This window comes from Hemicordylus capensis, chromosome 6 (genome assembly GCF_027244095.1).
Source record: "Hemicordylus capensis ecotype Gifberg chromosome 6, rHemCap1.1.pri, whole genome shotgun sequence".
Classification (NCBI taxonomy): domain Eukaryota; kingdom Metazoa; phylum Chordata; class Lepidosauria; order Squamata; family Cordylidae; genus Hemicordylus; species Hemicordylus capensis.
This window is the reverse complement of record NC_069662.1, coordinates 120,148,082-120,162,359: the sequence shown is the minus strand read 5'-3', so window position 1 is coordinate 120,162,359 and position 14,278 is coordinate 120,148,082. Positions and strand designations below refer to the sequence as shown.

The following is a 14,278-nucleotide window of genomic DNA, read 5'->3' as shown; positions in this document are numbered from 1 at the left end:
AAATAATAAAGCAGCAAATAACAGCAGTATCAAAGAAGATTAGCAGGTATGAAGCCAGAATTACACAACACAGGCAGAATCTCCAATTCCAGTCGAATCAGAGACGTTTCTACCAAAGCATAGAAGGAGAAACTGCAAGAAACATAGAAACACCAAATAAAGAAGAAACAGTGCAATTCTGGGGGAAATTGTGGGACAATCCAATAGATTATAATAAAAAAGCAGGCTGGATGAAAGAGGTCAAAAATGTAACCAACAAATGCAAGATCTAATAATACCCTGTTTCCCTGAAAGTAAGACCTACCCCGAAAGTAAGACCTAGCAGTAATTTCTGATGTACCGCTAATTGCCCTAGTACATTTTTTGGGGCTAAAATTAATATAAGACACTGTCTTATTTTGAGGGAAACACGGTAACGCCAGAATTAATAAGTGAAAGAGCAAAGAAAATTAAAAATTAGACTGCGCCAGGCGACGATGAACTGCATGGCTTTTGGCTTAAACACCTAACAAGCCTTCATAAACAACTACCAAAACAGTTCAATCACATTTTGCAAGGAGGTGATATTGAACAATGGCTAACAACTGGGAAAACTCATCTCATCATGAAAGACCCAGCAAAATGTGCAGTTCCAAGTAATTATAGACCGATAACCTGTCTGCCAACCATGTTCAAATTATTAACTGGAATAATAGCAGATGAAGTGATGCAACACTTATTAACTAACAAACAGCTTCCAGTTGAACAGAAAGGAAATTGCCCGAACACCAGAGGCACAAAAGACCAGCTGCTGATTAACAAAATGATTTTTAAAAATTGCAAGAGAAGAAAAACCAATCTAAGTGTTGCATGGATTGACTACAAGAAAGCCTTCGATTCATTGCCTCACACATGGATACTAAAATGTTTAGAAACAACTGGTGTCAGCAAAAACATTCAGATATTTATTTTAAAAAGCAATGAGCATGTGGAGTACACAGTTAACAATAAATGGCGAGACACTTGGACAGGTTAGCATTGGAAGAGGCATTTTCCAAGGGGACTCACTATCCCCTCTGTTGTTTGTAATCGCCATGACCCCACTTTCACAAATACTAAACAAAACAGGCCTCGGATACCAAACATCTAAAACATCAAGTAAAATCAACCATCTGCTGTACATGGACGATCTGAAGTTGTATGGAAAGTCCCAGTCAGAAATCGAATCACTGCTAAACACTGTCCGTATATTCAGTAGCAATATAGCAATGGAGTTTGGACTAGGCAAGTGAGCTGCATTAATAATGAACAGAGGGAAAATAAGAAAAACAGAAGGAATAGAACTGTCCAATGGAAGCAACATCAAGAACCTGGAAGAGAAAGAACATTACAAATACTTGGGCATTCTCCAGGCTGATAACATTGCACACACTGAAGTTAAAAGAACAATTGGAAGTGAATACATCAGGAGAGTTAGAAAAATCCTCGTCCAAACTCAATGGCGGGAACACCATACAAGCCATAAACACTTGGGCTATACCTGTTATCAGATACACTGCAGGAATAATAGACTGGACCCAGGCAGAGCTAGAGATGCTAGATCGTAAGACCAGGAAAATCATGACCATCAATCATGCTCTGCACCCCCGCAGTGAAGTAGATAGGCTATACCTCCCTCGCAGCTCAGGTGGAAGAGAAATGTTGCAAGTCCATCAAACAGTAGAGGAGGAGAAAAGAGGCCTTGACGAATATATCAAGGACAGTGAAGAAGATGCACTTCAAATGGTCAAGTATGAGAAACTATTCAACACCAATGAAACAAAGCACACGTACAAGAAAGAACAAGTCAAGAACCGAGCAGAAAAATGGGAAAATAAGCCCCTGCATGGTCAATATTTGCAAAATGTAAGTGGAAAATCAGACATAACCAAGACCTGGCAATGGCTTGAGAATGGCAACTTGAAGAAAGAAACAGAGGGTTTAATACTGGCTGCACAAGAACAGGCACTAAGAACAAATGCAATAAGAGCAAAAGTTGAAAAATCTTCAACAAAGAGCAAGTGCCACTTTTGTAAAGAAGCAGATGAAACCGTGAACCACCTAATCAGCTGTTGTAAAAAGACTGCACTGACTGACTACAAACAAAGGCATGACAAGGTAACAGGGATGCTACACTGGAACATCTGCAAAAAATACAAGCTACCTGTAGCCCAAAATTGGTGGGACCATAAAATTGAAAAAGTGGTAGAAAATGAAGATGCAAAAATATTATGGGACTTCCGACTACAGACAAACATCTGCCACACAGTACACCAGATATAACTGTAGTCAAGAAGAAAGAAAAACAAGTTAAAATAATCGACATAGCAATACCAGGGGATAGCAGAATAGAAGAAAAAGAAATAGAAAAAAATCACAAAATACGAAGATCTAGAAATTGAAATTGAAAGGCTGTGGCAGAAGAAGACCAAAATCATCCCAGTGGTAATTGGCACCCTGGGTGCAGTTCCAAAAGACCTTGAAGAGCACCTCAACACCATAGGGGCCCCAGAAATCACCATCAGCCAATTACAAAAAGCAGCTTTACTGGGAACAGCCTATATTTTGCAACGATATCTATAACAACAGCAACAACATTGACAATAAAATTCAGCCATCCCAGGTCCTTGGGAAGGACTCGATGTCTGGATAAAACAAACCAGTCAATAACACCTGTCTGACTGTGTAAAATAATAATAATAATTAATAATAACAGTTGATAGACAGATATGTGGATCTCTGCTAGGGATGTGCCCGAAATACGATTCAGCATTGGAACTGCGGGCACACTTCTTTAAAACTGACGGGCTTAAACAGCCCCTTTAACATGGAGGGCAGCAGGTGCATACCTGCTCCTCCTCTGATTGACACCATTGCTGTAATCCTGGCGGTGTAATGCCATGCTGACCACGCAAATGGCCACCACGCATGTGTGAAGGCCTTGTGCGTGCCGGTGTCACACAGGGGCAAGGCATCTGGGAGATTCCCCACCCATGTGCGAGCATAGCTGGGGTTGCGCCGGGATTATGGCAATGACAGCAATTGGAGGAGGAGCAGGTATGCTCTTCTCCTTTTTAAAGGGGCTGTGTAAACCTTCTATTTTAAAGGGATGTGCCTGCGATTTGGACACCAAATCACATTTCTGCACATCTCTAATTTCTGCAAGGATTTCAGATCATTTGCCAGTGATCTCAAGAGTAGAAATTTGCAAAACAGATAACAGCTCTCTGCTGAATATACATACATATAGATAGAAAGATAGATAGATTTTTTTTTTTAAAAAAAACCCAACCCTATGCTGGTTTGCCATCATTACCTGATGTTGCTAGATTTTGTTTTGTTGTTTTTGTTTGTGTCGATGATTCTTTTAAGTTGCTTTTTATTTGTTACCTGCCTTTAGTTTATTTTCATCAAAGATAACATGGGGTATACAATTTTAAAATTATAATAAATAAGAAAATGGCACCTCTTTAGATAAATAATGGCAACACAAATTTTTAGGAGAGCTTTGAAAAACACTGATTGATTGTTAATAATGTTTCTAACCAGCTGTCTGATGTTTTAACCAGATTCTCATGGAAATCAGTCAAATATGGGCTACCATGGAATTCTCTTATGAAGAGCATTACAGGACTGGTATTACTTTGTTGAAAACTGATGAACAGCTTTTTGAGACTTTAGACAATAACCAAGTAAGATGCTGTTTGCTGGTGTAAATAGTAAATATGCTCATTGCTGAATTTCTAATGTGTTTTTATAACTGAACTAAGCTCACAGCTCTCTTTCCGAATTTGTATTTACAGTGAATCTTAGCGGCCCCAGATGTTAGTCTGTAAAATTATACGTGTTCTTGACTGTATATGTTGTAACAAAAAATCCTGTCTGTGTAGGAGTTAGCAAAATTACAGGTCCTTGGTCTCCCCCCCCCCCCCGATAGCGTGGAATCATTTAATAATATGCTGTCCATTTGCAAGGTTTGAAAATGTCTTTTGCTGTGATTTACTGTAATAATAGCTTGCAAGAGATTTTTGTGAAGCTTCTGTATCTGTGATTCTGCTTGTTCAAGTAATTTTATTTATCCTCTAATTTTATGCCCTCCCCATTCTTTTGTTTTTCAAGGTTCAGCTGCAAACAATTCTACAAAGTAAATATGTGGAATATTTCATTGAGCAAGTCCTAAGCTGGCAAAAAAAGCTGAATATGGCAGATTCAGTTATTTTCATTTGGATGGAAGTTCAACGTACATGGTTTCACCTAGAAAGCATTTTCATTGGCTCAATTGATATCAGACACCAGCTTCCTGACGATGCAAAGAGATTTGATGGCATTGATGCAGATTTTAAGGTTATTGAGGAATATTTATTCATTCATTCGATTTCTATACTGTCCTTCCAAAAATGGCTCAGGGCAGTTTACACAGAGAAATAATAAATAAATAAGATGGATCCCTTTCTCCAAAGGGCTCACAATCTAAAAAGAAGCATAAGATATACACCAGCAATGGTCACTGGAGGTACTGTGCTGAGGGTGAATAGGGCCAGTTACTCTCCCCCTGCTAAATAAAGAGAATCACCATGTTAAAAGGTGCCTCTTTGCCAAGTTAGCAGGGGTTATTATATTATTATATAGAATAATCATCCTAAGTAATCTCATGTGACAAGATCAGGGTCTCCCATCTAGTCCTCCTTCTTTTTCCTTTCTTCAGAAAAAGTTTTAACCACCAGTTCTATTATCAGAATCAAAAGTATTGATCCAGTCAGCAGATCTCAATAAACAGAAAACTACTATTTTACAAAACAACGAAAACTCTTATAATAAGGACTGTAGATCACTAGGCAAACATGGTACAGGAATAACTAAAAAAGACCCAGAATAACTACATCTGATCATTTATAATATTGGCTCATGTCCTCATAGATATCAGGAGGAATTTAGCTGAGATATCAGGTACGGATTTGTTATCTGAAAGGAGATAAGAAACATCATAGTCTTCCAGGATACATGGCAATCAATGGATAGATTAGTCTTTTCTGTAGGTCTGTATAGATGTTACAGAAAAGCAATACATGACAGAGTGCTTCAATTTCATATGAACTACACAGGCATAACCTGTTAGCAGTAGTATCCCCCGTAATCTCCTTGTTTAGCAATATGGACTCCCAAGCTCCTGATGTAGTAGAATTAACTAGTGTGATATGTTTGTGCAAGCGCAGCATTAGTCTGGATGTCAGCCAATATAGCCGAGTGAAGAGGCAGAGAACATTACGTGAGGCCAAAGCTTTAGTGCCAGAGTCCAAGCTCTGGGTTCTACAGAACCCAAGTCTACCTCTCATTGCTGCCACACACAATTAGGGACACCAAAAACTGTAGTCAAGAAGCTTAAGAACATAAGAACAGCCCTGCTGGATCCCAAGGCCAATCAAGTACAGCATCCTGTTTCACAAAGTGGCCCACCAGATGCCGCTGGAAGCCTACAGGCAGGAGTTGAGGGCATGTCCTACCTCCTGCTGTTACTCCCCTGCAACTGGTACTCAGAGGCATCCTGCCTTTGAGGCTGGAGGTGGCATATAGCCCTCCAAATAAAAGCTGATGATAGATCTCTCCTCCATGAAGTTATCCAAACCTCTCTTAAGGCCATCCAGGTTCTTGGCTGTCACCACATCTTGTGGCAGAGAATTCCACAAATTGATTATGCGTTGTGTGAAAAAGTACTTCTGTTTGTTGGTCCTAGATTTCCTGGCAATCAGTTTCATGGGATGACCCCTGGTTCTAGTGTTATGTGAGAGGGAGAAGAATTTCTCTATATCCACTTTCTTCACATCGTGTATGATTTTATAGACTTCTATCATGTCTCCCTGCAGTTGTCTTTCTTCTAAACTAAATAGCCTCAGGTGTTGTAGCCTTGCCTCATAAGAAAGGTGCTTCATGCCCCTGATCATCTTAGTTGCCTTCTTCTGCACCTTTTCCAGTTCTACAATGTCCTTTTTTAGATGTGGTGACCAGAATTGTACACAGTACTCTAGGTGTGGCCGCAGAATAGTTTTGTATAAGGGCATTATAATATTAGCCGTTTTATTTTCAGTCCCCTTCCTAATGATCCCTAGCATAGACTTGGCCTTTTTCACAGCTGCCGCACATTGAGTCGACACTTTCAACAAGCTGTCCACCAAGATCCCTCTCCTGGTCACTCACTGACAGCTTAGATCCCATCAGCATATACTTGAAGTTGGAGTGCTTTGTCCTAATGTGCATCACTTTACACTTGCCAACATTGAACCACACTTGCAATTTTGTCGCCCACTCCTCCAGTTGTGGAGAGATCCTTTTGGAGTTCCACACAATCAGTTTTGGATTTCATTACCCGAAAGAGTTTGGTATCATCTGCAAATCTGGCCACCTTGCTGCTTAACCCTGCTTCTAGATCATTTATGAATAAATTAAAAAGCACCGGTCCCAGTAAAGATCCCTGGGGGACCCCACTTCTTACTTCCCTCCATTGTGAAAACTCTGTATTTATCCCTATCCTTTATTTCCTATCTTTCAACCAGTTAGCAATCCACACAGGTACTTGTCCCATGACTGCTGAGTTTCCTCAGGAGTCTTTGATGAGGAACTTTGTCGAAAGCTTTTTGGAAGTCCAGGTATACTATGTCAACTGGATCACCTTGATCCACACACTTGTTGACACTCTCAAAGAACTCCAAAAGGTTGGTGAGGCAAGATTTCCCTTTGCAGAAGCCATTCTGATTCTCCCCCAGCAGGGCATGTTCTTCTATGTGTTTTACGGTTTTATCCTTGAGGATGCTTTCCATCAATTTCCCAGATCGCCTGTAATTTCCCAGATCACCCCTGGATCCCTTTTTGAAAATCAGTGTTACATTTGCTACTTTCCAGTCCTCTGGTACAGAGCCCGATTCCAGGGATAAGTTATATATTTTAGCAAGGAGGTTGGCATTTGAGTTCTTTTAGGATGGATGCCTTCCGGCCCTGGCAATTTGTTAGTTTTCAGTTTTTCTAGACAGTTTAGAATGTCATCTCTTGTTACTTCTAACTGACTCAGTTCTTTAGCCTCCATCCCCGAAAAGCCTGGTTCAGGAACTGGTATATGCTCAGTGTCCTTTGCCATGAAGACGGATGCAAAGAACTCACTTAGCTTCTCTGCAACTTCCATATTCTCATTAATAATCCCTTTCACTCCCTCATTGTCTAATGGTCCAACCACCTCCCTGGCAGGTTTCCTGCTTCTGATGTATTTAAAGAAGTTTTTGTTATTCCCCTTGATGCTTTTAGCTAAATGTTCCTCAAACTCTCTTTTCGCCTCCCTTATTGTCACCTTGCATTTCTTTTGCCAGAGTTTGTGTTCCTTTCTGTTCTCCTCATTTGGGCAGGCCTTCCCATTTTGGAAGGAAGTCTTCTTCCCTTTTATGGCTTCCTTGATGTTACCTGTTAGCCATGCTAGCATCCTCCTGGACTTAGTGGTACCTTTCCTTCTTTTGAGTATACAATCTAACTGGGCTTCTAGAATTGTGGTTTTGAGTAAACTCCATGCATTCTGGAGCGAAGTGACTCTCCTGATTTCCCCTTCAGCTTTCTTTTCACCATACTCCTCATTTTGGAGGAGTTTCCTCTACTGAAATTCAAAGTGGCTGTGTTAGACTTCTTTGATGATTCTGTCCACAGATGTATGCTGAATTTGATCGCACTATGGTCACTGTTCCCTAAAGGGTCAATGACACTGACATCACGCACCATGTCCTGGGTGCCACTCAGAATTAAGTCCAAGGTCACTTTCTCTCCAGTTGGTTCTAAGACCAACTGTGCTAAGGCACAGTCATTCAGTGTATCTAGAAATTTGACCTCTTTGTCATTACCGTACTGTGAATTTACCTGTGGGTAATTGAAGTCACCCATTATTACTTGACTGAACTTTTTTCACACTTGAGTTTTAATTTATAATCCAGACTTGGATGCTGTATAAAAGTTGAACAGTTGACTAAACAAGGCAGTATCATCTGCCTTGACCAATCCTGGCTTTTTCTGAGGCTTGTACATGGAGAGGAAGGGAAAGCACATTCTCCCGAGGCTGAGATGTTGTATGAAGCCAAGGTTTAGTCTTCGTTCCATGTGATGTCTGAACCAGTTCAGTGAAACCTAGGAGTATAACATATTTTGAACATCATACTTAAAAAGGCAGTATTAATTCAAGTTGGATATGACAAAAACCATAGAAGCGTAAAACATCCACAAAATGACAATCCCTTGCAGCCTCCAATGCATTTGAAAATATTTTTCTATAGGAAATATTAAGTAATTATTGAAATGCATTATTGCTGCATTCCACTTCTTCAGAAGAATATGTTATGTATTTCTTATGAGGATATACCAAACTAGTGTTTTGTTTTTAATAGTGGGGGTATAGGAAATCTGGTTCTAATTCTCACCTAGTATATTGAGCAAGCCTTGGGAAATTCGCTATGGCCATGGCATTGGGGAAGTTAGCTCAAGCCACAAGTATATAATTTTGCTTTTTAACGTGAAATGGTTGCTGTGATAGCGGGACTGTCACTCTAACCCCTGCCAGAATTCAAATCTGGGTTGGGCTTCCGTGCACACTTTGCTAAAGGAAAAAACTCTCATTGACTCCAATGACACCAACTTTCCTTTGCAAATAGTTTGTATATGAGGCCTGATCTGGATTGGAATCATGGTGGGCAGTAAGGTCTAAGTGTCTGCCTTGGACCCTATCTGCAGGGGCCTGATCCAGCTCAGTTTGTGAAAAATTAAAACCCATCAGGACCAATGAATTAGAAATTTTTCTAGAAAAAATTCTGGAAGAAAATCCCATGCAAAATTCTCCCTTGTTTGCATAAAATTTTCATTCATTTATTTTCATTAAAAGATTACTATGCATATTGTCCAGATGCTCTAAATAGATTGTGATCTGATTTGGCATGTTGTTTGACTTATTTATACAGTTTAAATAACAAAAAACTACCACCACCGTTCCCTATATTAATTTCCCCTCACTGTATCTCAAAGGTTTGTCAACTAAAAGGTAAGGTGTGTCAGTTAGCCAAGCAGAAATTTTCAAAATGGAAAAAGCCCCATCAATTTAGCATCATGTGTAGTTTGGCCCTCTATCTCAGCCAAATCTGGATCACATGGTTATTGATAGGCTAAAACTGCCACACTGAGTTCCTCAGTGTGGAAGAGTGGGATAAAAGTGTTGCCTGTAAACCATAGATAACATCTTTCAGTTATTGAGGCTATCTGTCCATTTTTGCAGTGGAGAATTGTACAAGGGCAAATCTTGTAGACTGCTGTCTTGTGTGTTCTGTCTTGAAAGAAGCCTTGGATATGGAGGAAACGCTAGAAGGAGAGAAGAAACTGCCCCGGCATTTCCAGCTACTTCTTATTTGTGCAAAAGTCTGGAAAACAGATGCTGTCCTGTAGGAAACCAAATATGCTCCCCATAGAGTGAGGGTAGTCAGTTCATAGAAACAACGTTCTGGGTTTGTTTACATAGTGACAGGAAGCTGCTAAGAGGGGTGAGAACACATAAAGGAACATCTCCACATCTGACACCCACTGATGTACCCACTCGTCGTGCTCACTTACACCGTCTGTGTGCAACGTTCAATAGATTATCAGTGCTGCCAAGTTCATTCATTCATTTATTTGATTTCTATACCGCCCTTCCAAAAATGGCTCAGGGTGGTTTACACAGAGAAATAACAAATAAATAAGATGGCTCCCTGTTCCCAAAGGGCTCACAGTCTAAAAGTTCTGAGATATTAATATAAGGAAGTGGAATGGTTGGAGTAAGAACTAGAGCTCCTGGCCATTTCCTCTACCCTCTACAGAGAAATTTCTGAGCATTTGCCTCAATTTAATAATTTATTTTATTTTATTTTATTTTTGTGAGTACGTGGCCTGGAAGGCAAAGTATTTAAATATTTCAGCAATTATATAAAGTACTTCCTGGGCTTTTGGCTAAGAACAAATATAGTTTTAAATATGTTTTGAATACATCAAAATGAATGAGGGAAAGTTATGTATGTATGTATGTATAAATAAATAAATAAAAATATTAAAGAATCACTTTCACATGACAACTACTTTTGCCACTATTGAGTTGGCACAGTTTCTTGACTTGATGTGTACTCCCATTCATATGAAATCTAGAGAGCTGGAAAATGGTCTAGACAAGGTTTCTTTGTGAGGGCGTGGTCTGCTGTTTTACTCTTCAAGACTTAAGAATAATGACAAGAAAAACTTCAGTATAAAGTATTGAAATTAATATTTCTGCACCTGTATCCAGGAATTAATGACCGATTCTGGAAAAACAAAAAATGTACTGGAAGCAACAACCAAGCCTGGTTTATATGAAAAACTTGAAGATTTGCAACTCAGGTAAAATTGAGCTTAATTTTATATATAAGATTTTCAACATGTTAGTATAACTAGATGATAATTAGAAGCAAAAAAACTTGCTAATATGATTGTTTTGGTTGTGATTAATCCGATTATAGATTATTAAGTAACATATTTTCCTAAATTTAAATTTTCTTGAAATTTAAAAAAATTACTTTGCTTGACTACATTATTCAGCTGTGCACTGTAAACAATGATGCAGAAATAAACTGATAGAAAGATGTAATTACATACTGCTAGCAAACTCATTTTCAAAAATCATATTCCTTTCCAGTTATGTAGGACATTAATTTGACCATCATTGCAGTGTTTCATAGTTAACTAGTCTTCTTTAAAATACTATTTAAAGCCTTTTCAGATTACACTTCTAACAGTAATATAAAGACTCTCTGTATCTCTTTTGCAATTTGTTCTTTTACATAATTGAGTAGAAAGATTAAAGTATTAAGTGGTAAATCATACCTAGTAATTTTCCTCGTAATCTTCACAATCAACTCAATAATTATTAGCTTTAGAACATTTCTACCATATTTGAAAAAAGTACCCTCCTCTTTGAAAGTCCCAAAATTGAATGGTTTATATTTCAGTTTATTTGGCCTATTAGAAAAAGTCCAAAAGCCAGTTGCAGGGGAGTAAGAACAGGTAAGAGGGCATGCCCTCAACTCCTGCCTGTGGGCTTCCCAGTGGCATCTGGTGGGCCACTGTGTGAAACAGGACGCTGGACTAGATGGGCCTTGGGCCTGATCCAGCAGGGCTGTTCTTACATTCTTCACTATGTGGTAATATCTTTATTAGGACTAGGCATGTGCACAAGCCGATTTGGCACCCCCTTTGAGAAGCACCGAACTGGCTCAGGTACCCACAGCCAGAAAGGTTCAGCAGGTCCCTTAAGGAGCAGGTAAGCAGGTCCTTACCTGTTCTGCTGCTGCCCTACCACTTTTCTATGTGCGGTGCTTGCTCAAGCAAAGACAGTATGCAGCTGTGTCACTGTTCCCTGCAGCCATTGGCATGCACATGCCACCTTGCATGGTCACTGCATGACCATTTGCATGGTCATCATGGTGTTCCCTGCAGAACACATCCCGACCATGTGTGTGCCAATGCCACATGCAGCTTGCAGGGAACAGCATCATAGCTAGGGATGTGCATAAAACCGGTTTGCCCGGTTCAGTTTGAATTCGAACTGGGTTCGAACCAGGAGGAGATGGTTCAGTTTTCGTTTTGCTTGGACCACCCTCTGGTTTGGTTTGAATTCGAACTGGTTTCAAACTGGTTTGAACCTCCAAAAGTGGGTGGGGTGGTAGCTGGCACTCATGGGTACCTGCCACCCAAACTCCAAAGCAATCGGACACTCGTACAATTTTTTATGAATTTTTGAAATTTATTTTAATTTTTTTCTCATAGGGTATAATGGGACTCGAACCAGCTCATTATTCCCTATTGTGGAGCACCCATGGGTGCCAACAACCACCCAAACCCCAAAGCATTTTGACACCCCTATGATTTTTTATGAATATTTGAAATATTTTTAATTATTTTTCTCATAGGGTATAATGGGACATGAACCAGCCCATATACCCTATTGTGGGCCACCTAGGGGCACAAAAGTGGGATGGGTGGTAGGCACACGGGTGCCTACCACTCACAATACCCCAAGGCAATCGGACACTCTTCTGATTATTGGTGAATTTTAAAAGTATTTTTGAATTCCTCATAGGGAATAATGAGGATTGCAGCAAATGTATAGCTTCATGTTGGGAGGAAAGGGGTGTCCTAGAGCAGAGTGTGGTGGGTGGTAGTTCCCAAGGGGGGCAAGGAAGCTATCAGAATTATTTGAAAGGAATTGGGCAAAAGGCTGATTTTTAAGTGATTTTTGAAGTTTATGTGTCTTTAAGGTTAGCAATGATAGTGGATTCATGGTTTGTCATTGAAAATCTTATATGCCACCAAAGAATCTACACTCAGAACACTTCAGAAACAACAAAACCCGCTACCCCATGGGTTAGCAACCCATGGGGGTGGTTAGCACCCTTGCTCTGGGCCACCCCAGCACCCCTCCCAAGTGCAATTATGGGGCTGCTGAAAGCTCCATTTTTCCCTATGGAGAAAAACCTTAAAGGCACTTGTGGGGTGCTGGGGTGGCCCAGAGTGAGTAGTGGTCTAGTGCACAGAGGTTCGCATTCGAACCTTTGAACCACCCCGGTTCGAATTCGAACTGGTTCGCACATCCCTAATCATTGCTGCATGTGAGCTTTGTTTGAGTGAGCACTACATCCAGAAATTCAGTGGGGCGGCAGCAGAGCAGGTAAGGACCTGCTTACCTTCTCCTTAAGGAAACCTCTCCTCACCCCACCCATGCCTGCACAAATGTCTCACTTGCATCCCTAATTAAGACCAATCAAAACAACACATCTTAAGTAAGCTGTTGAGTTCTCCAGAATTCTACATTAGTCTGAATGTTAAACAAACCAAAATGAGTGAGGAGAGAAATCGGCATCGTGTCATAGCTTCAAAATCTGCAGCTTATAACTTAAAATAATGTAAAGGAGGAAGTTGTGATTTATTTATTTATTGTTAAATGTATATACCGCCTTTCATTAAAACAATCCCAAAATTTAAAAACAAGATTGTAAAAAAGACACAATTAAAATATTAAGCTAAAAATATAAAACAAATCTGATGCAAAATTTAAAAGAAAAGCATAAAAGCAATACTTAAAAAGCAAAATTTAAAAGAAAAGCATAAAAGCAATACTTAAAAAGCAAAATTTAAAAGAAAAGCATAAAAGCAATACTTAAAAAGCAAAATTTAAAAGAAGAGCATAAAAGCAATACTTAAAAAGCAAAATTTAAAAGAAGAGCATAAAAGCAATACAGAGTACAAAGAGCAGCAGCAGGGACAATCAAAAGCCTGGGGCGAAAGCCAAGATTTTACACTCTTTCTAAAAGCTGCAATGGAGATCGAGGCGTGAATAGCCACCGGGAGAGCATTCTAGAGTCTGGGGGCAACAACAGAGAAGGCCCTGTCCTGCGTGCACGACAACCGAGCCTCCCTCATTGTCGGCACCCAGAGCAGGCAGCTGATATCTCTCTGCTCATAACTTTGGGACTATAATATCATACTCAGCACCCCTGATTTGCTTTGCTTAACGTCCCCTTGCAGACATTTTGTGACTAGCACCACTTCCTCAGCTGCCAATTTGTGATGGTGCCCACCACTTCATCTTGCTGTTTTGAAAGTGCTATTTTGAAAGGTTGGAAGCACCTGTTTTATGTTTTATATAAGGTCAATGAGGACATATCATTACAATATTACTGTGAAACAGTTCTCCCTTTTAATTGAGACATAGAAAGTCTGATGTCTTATTCCCATAAGTATTCTCCAATTCTAGAATTTCTTTTCTCTAGAATTTCTTTTCTTCCAATATCTTTGTTCTGTTTCCCTTTATATTCTTTTCAGGTGGGTAACAATTTACAGTATTTACATATTGATATTTTCCCTCTGTCTTCTAGAAAAAGAGTTTCCAGAATTGTTCAATAATGTGCATATTTTCCTTCCTCTGTTTAGCTTATTCAGGAGTAACTAATCTGGAAATACTGATAAAAGTTTGAAAAATACCATCCATTAATCTAATAGTATAAAGACAGTTGTGTACAACCAGATCCATATAGATGCAAATTGTGTATGGTTACCAAATGTTAAAATTACTTTGATTATCTTTAAGACTGAATCAGGATCATGTGTTAACTAACGCTGTGAGTGATTTGTCACGACCTATACACTTTTTCTATATTTATCCCATATATTAACCATAAGGATAAAGTGA

The 14,278-nt window shown here is 39.5% G+C and overlaps 1 protein-coding gene across 1 annotated transcript in view; it reads left to right on the top strand.

The window, feature by feature from the left end:
• Positions 1 to 14,278, top strand: part of DNAH11 (dynein axonemal heavy chain 11) — a 250,146-nt gene that overhangs the window by 73,901 nt on the left and 161,967 nt on the right. The window contains exons 25-27 of the mRNA XM_053263692.1: positions 3,588 to 3,710; positions 4,138 to 4,362; positions 10,340 to 10,431. Of these exons, the coding sequence (XP_053119667.1) occupies positions 3,588 to 3,710; positions 4,138 to 4,362; positions 10,340 to 10,431 (440 nt within the window). The remainder of the gene's footprint in view (positions 1 to 3,587; positions 3,711 to 4,137; positions 4,363 to 10,339; positions 10,432 to 14,278) is intronic.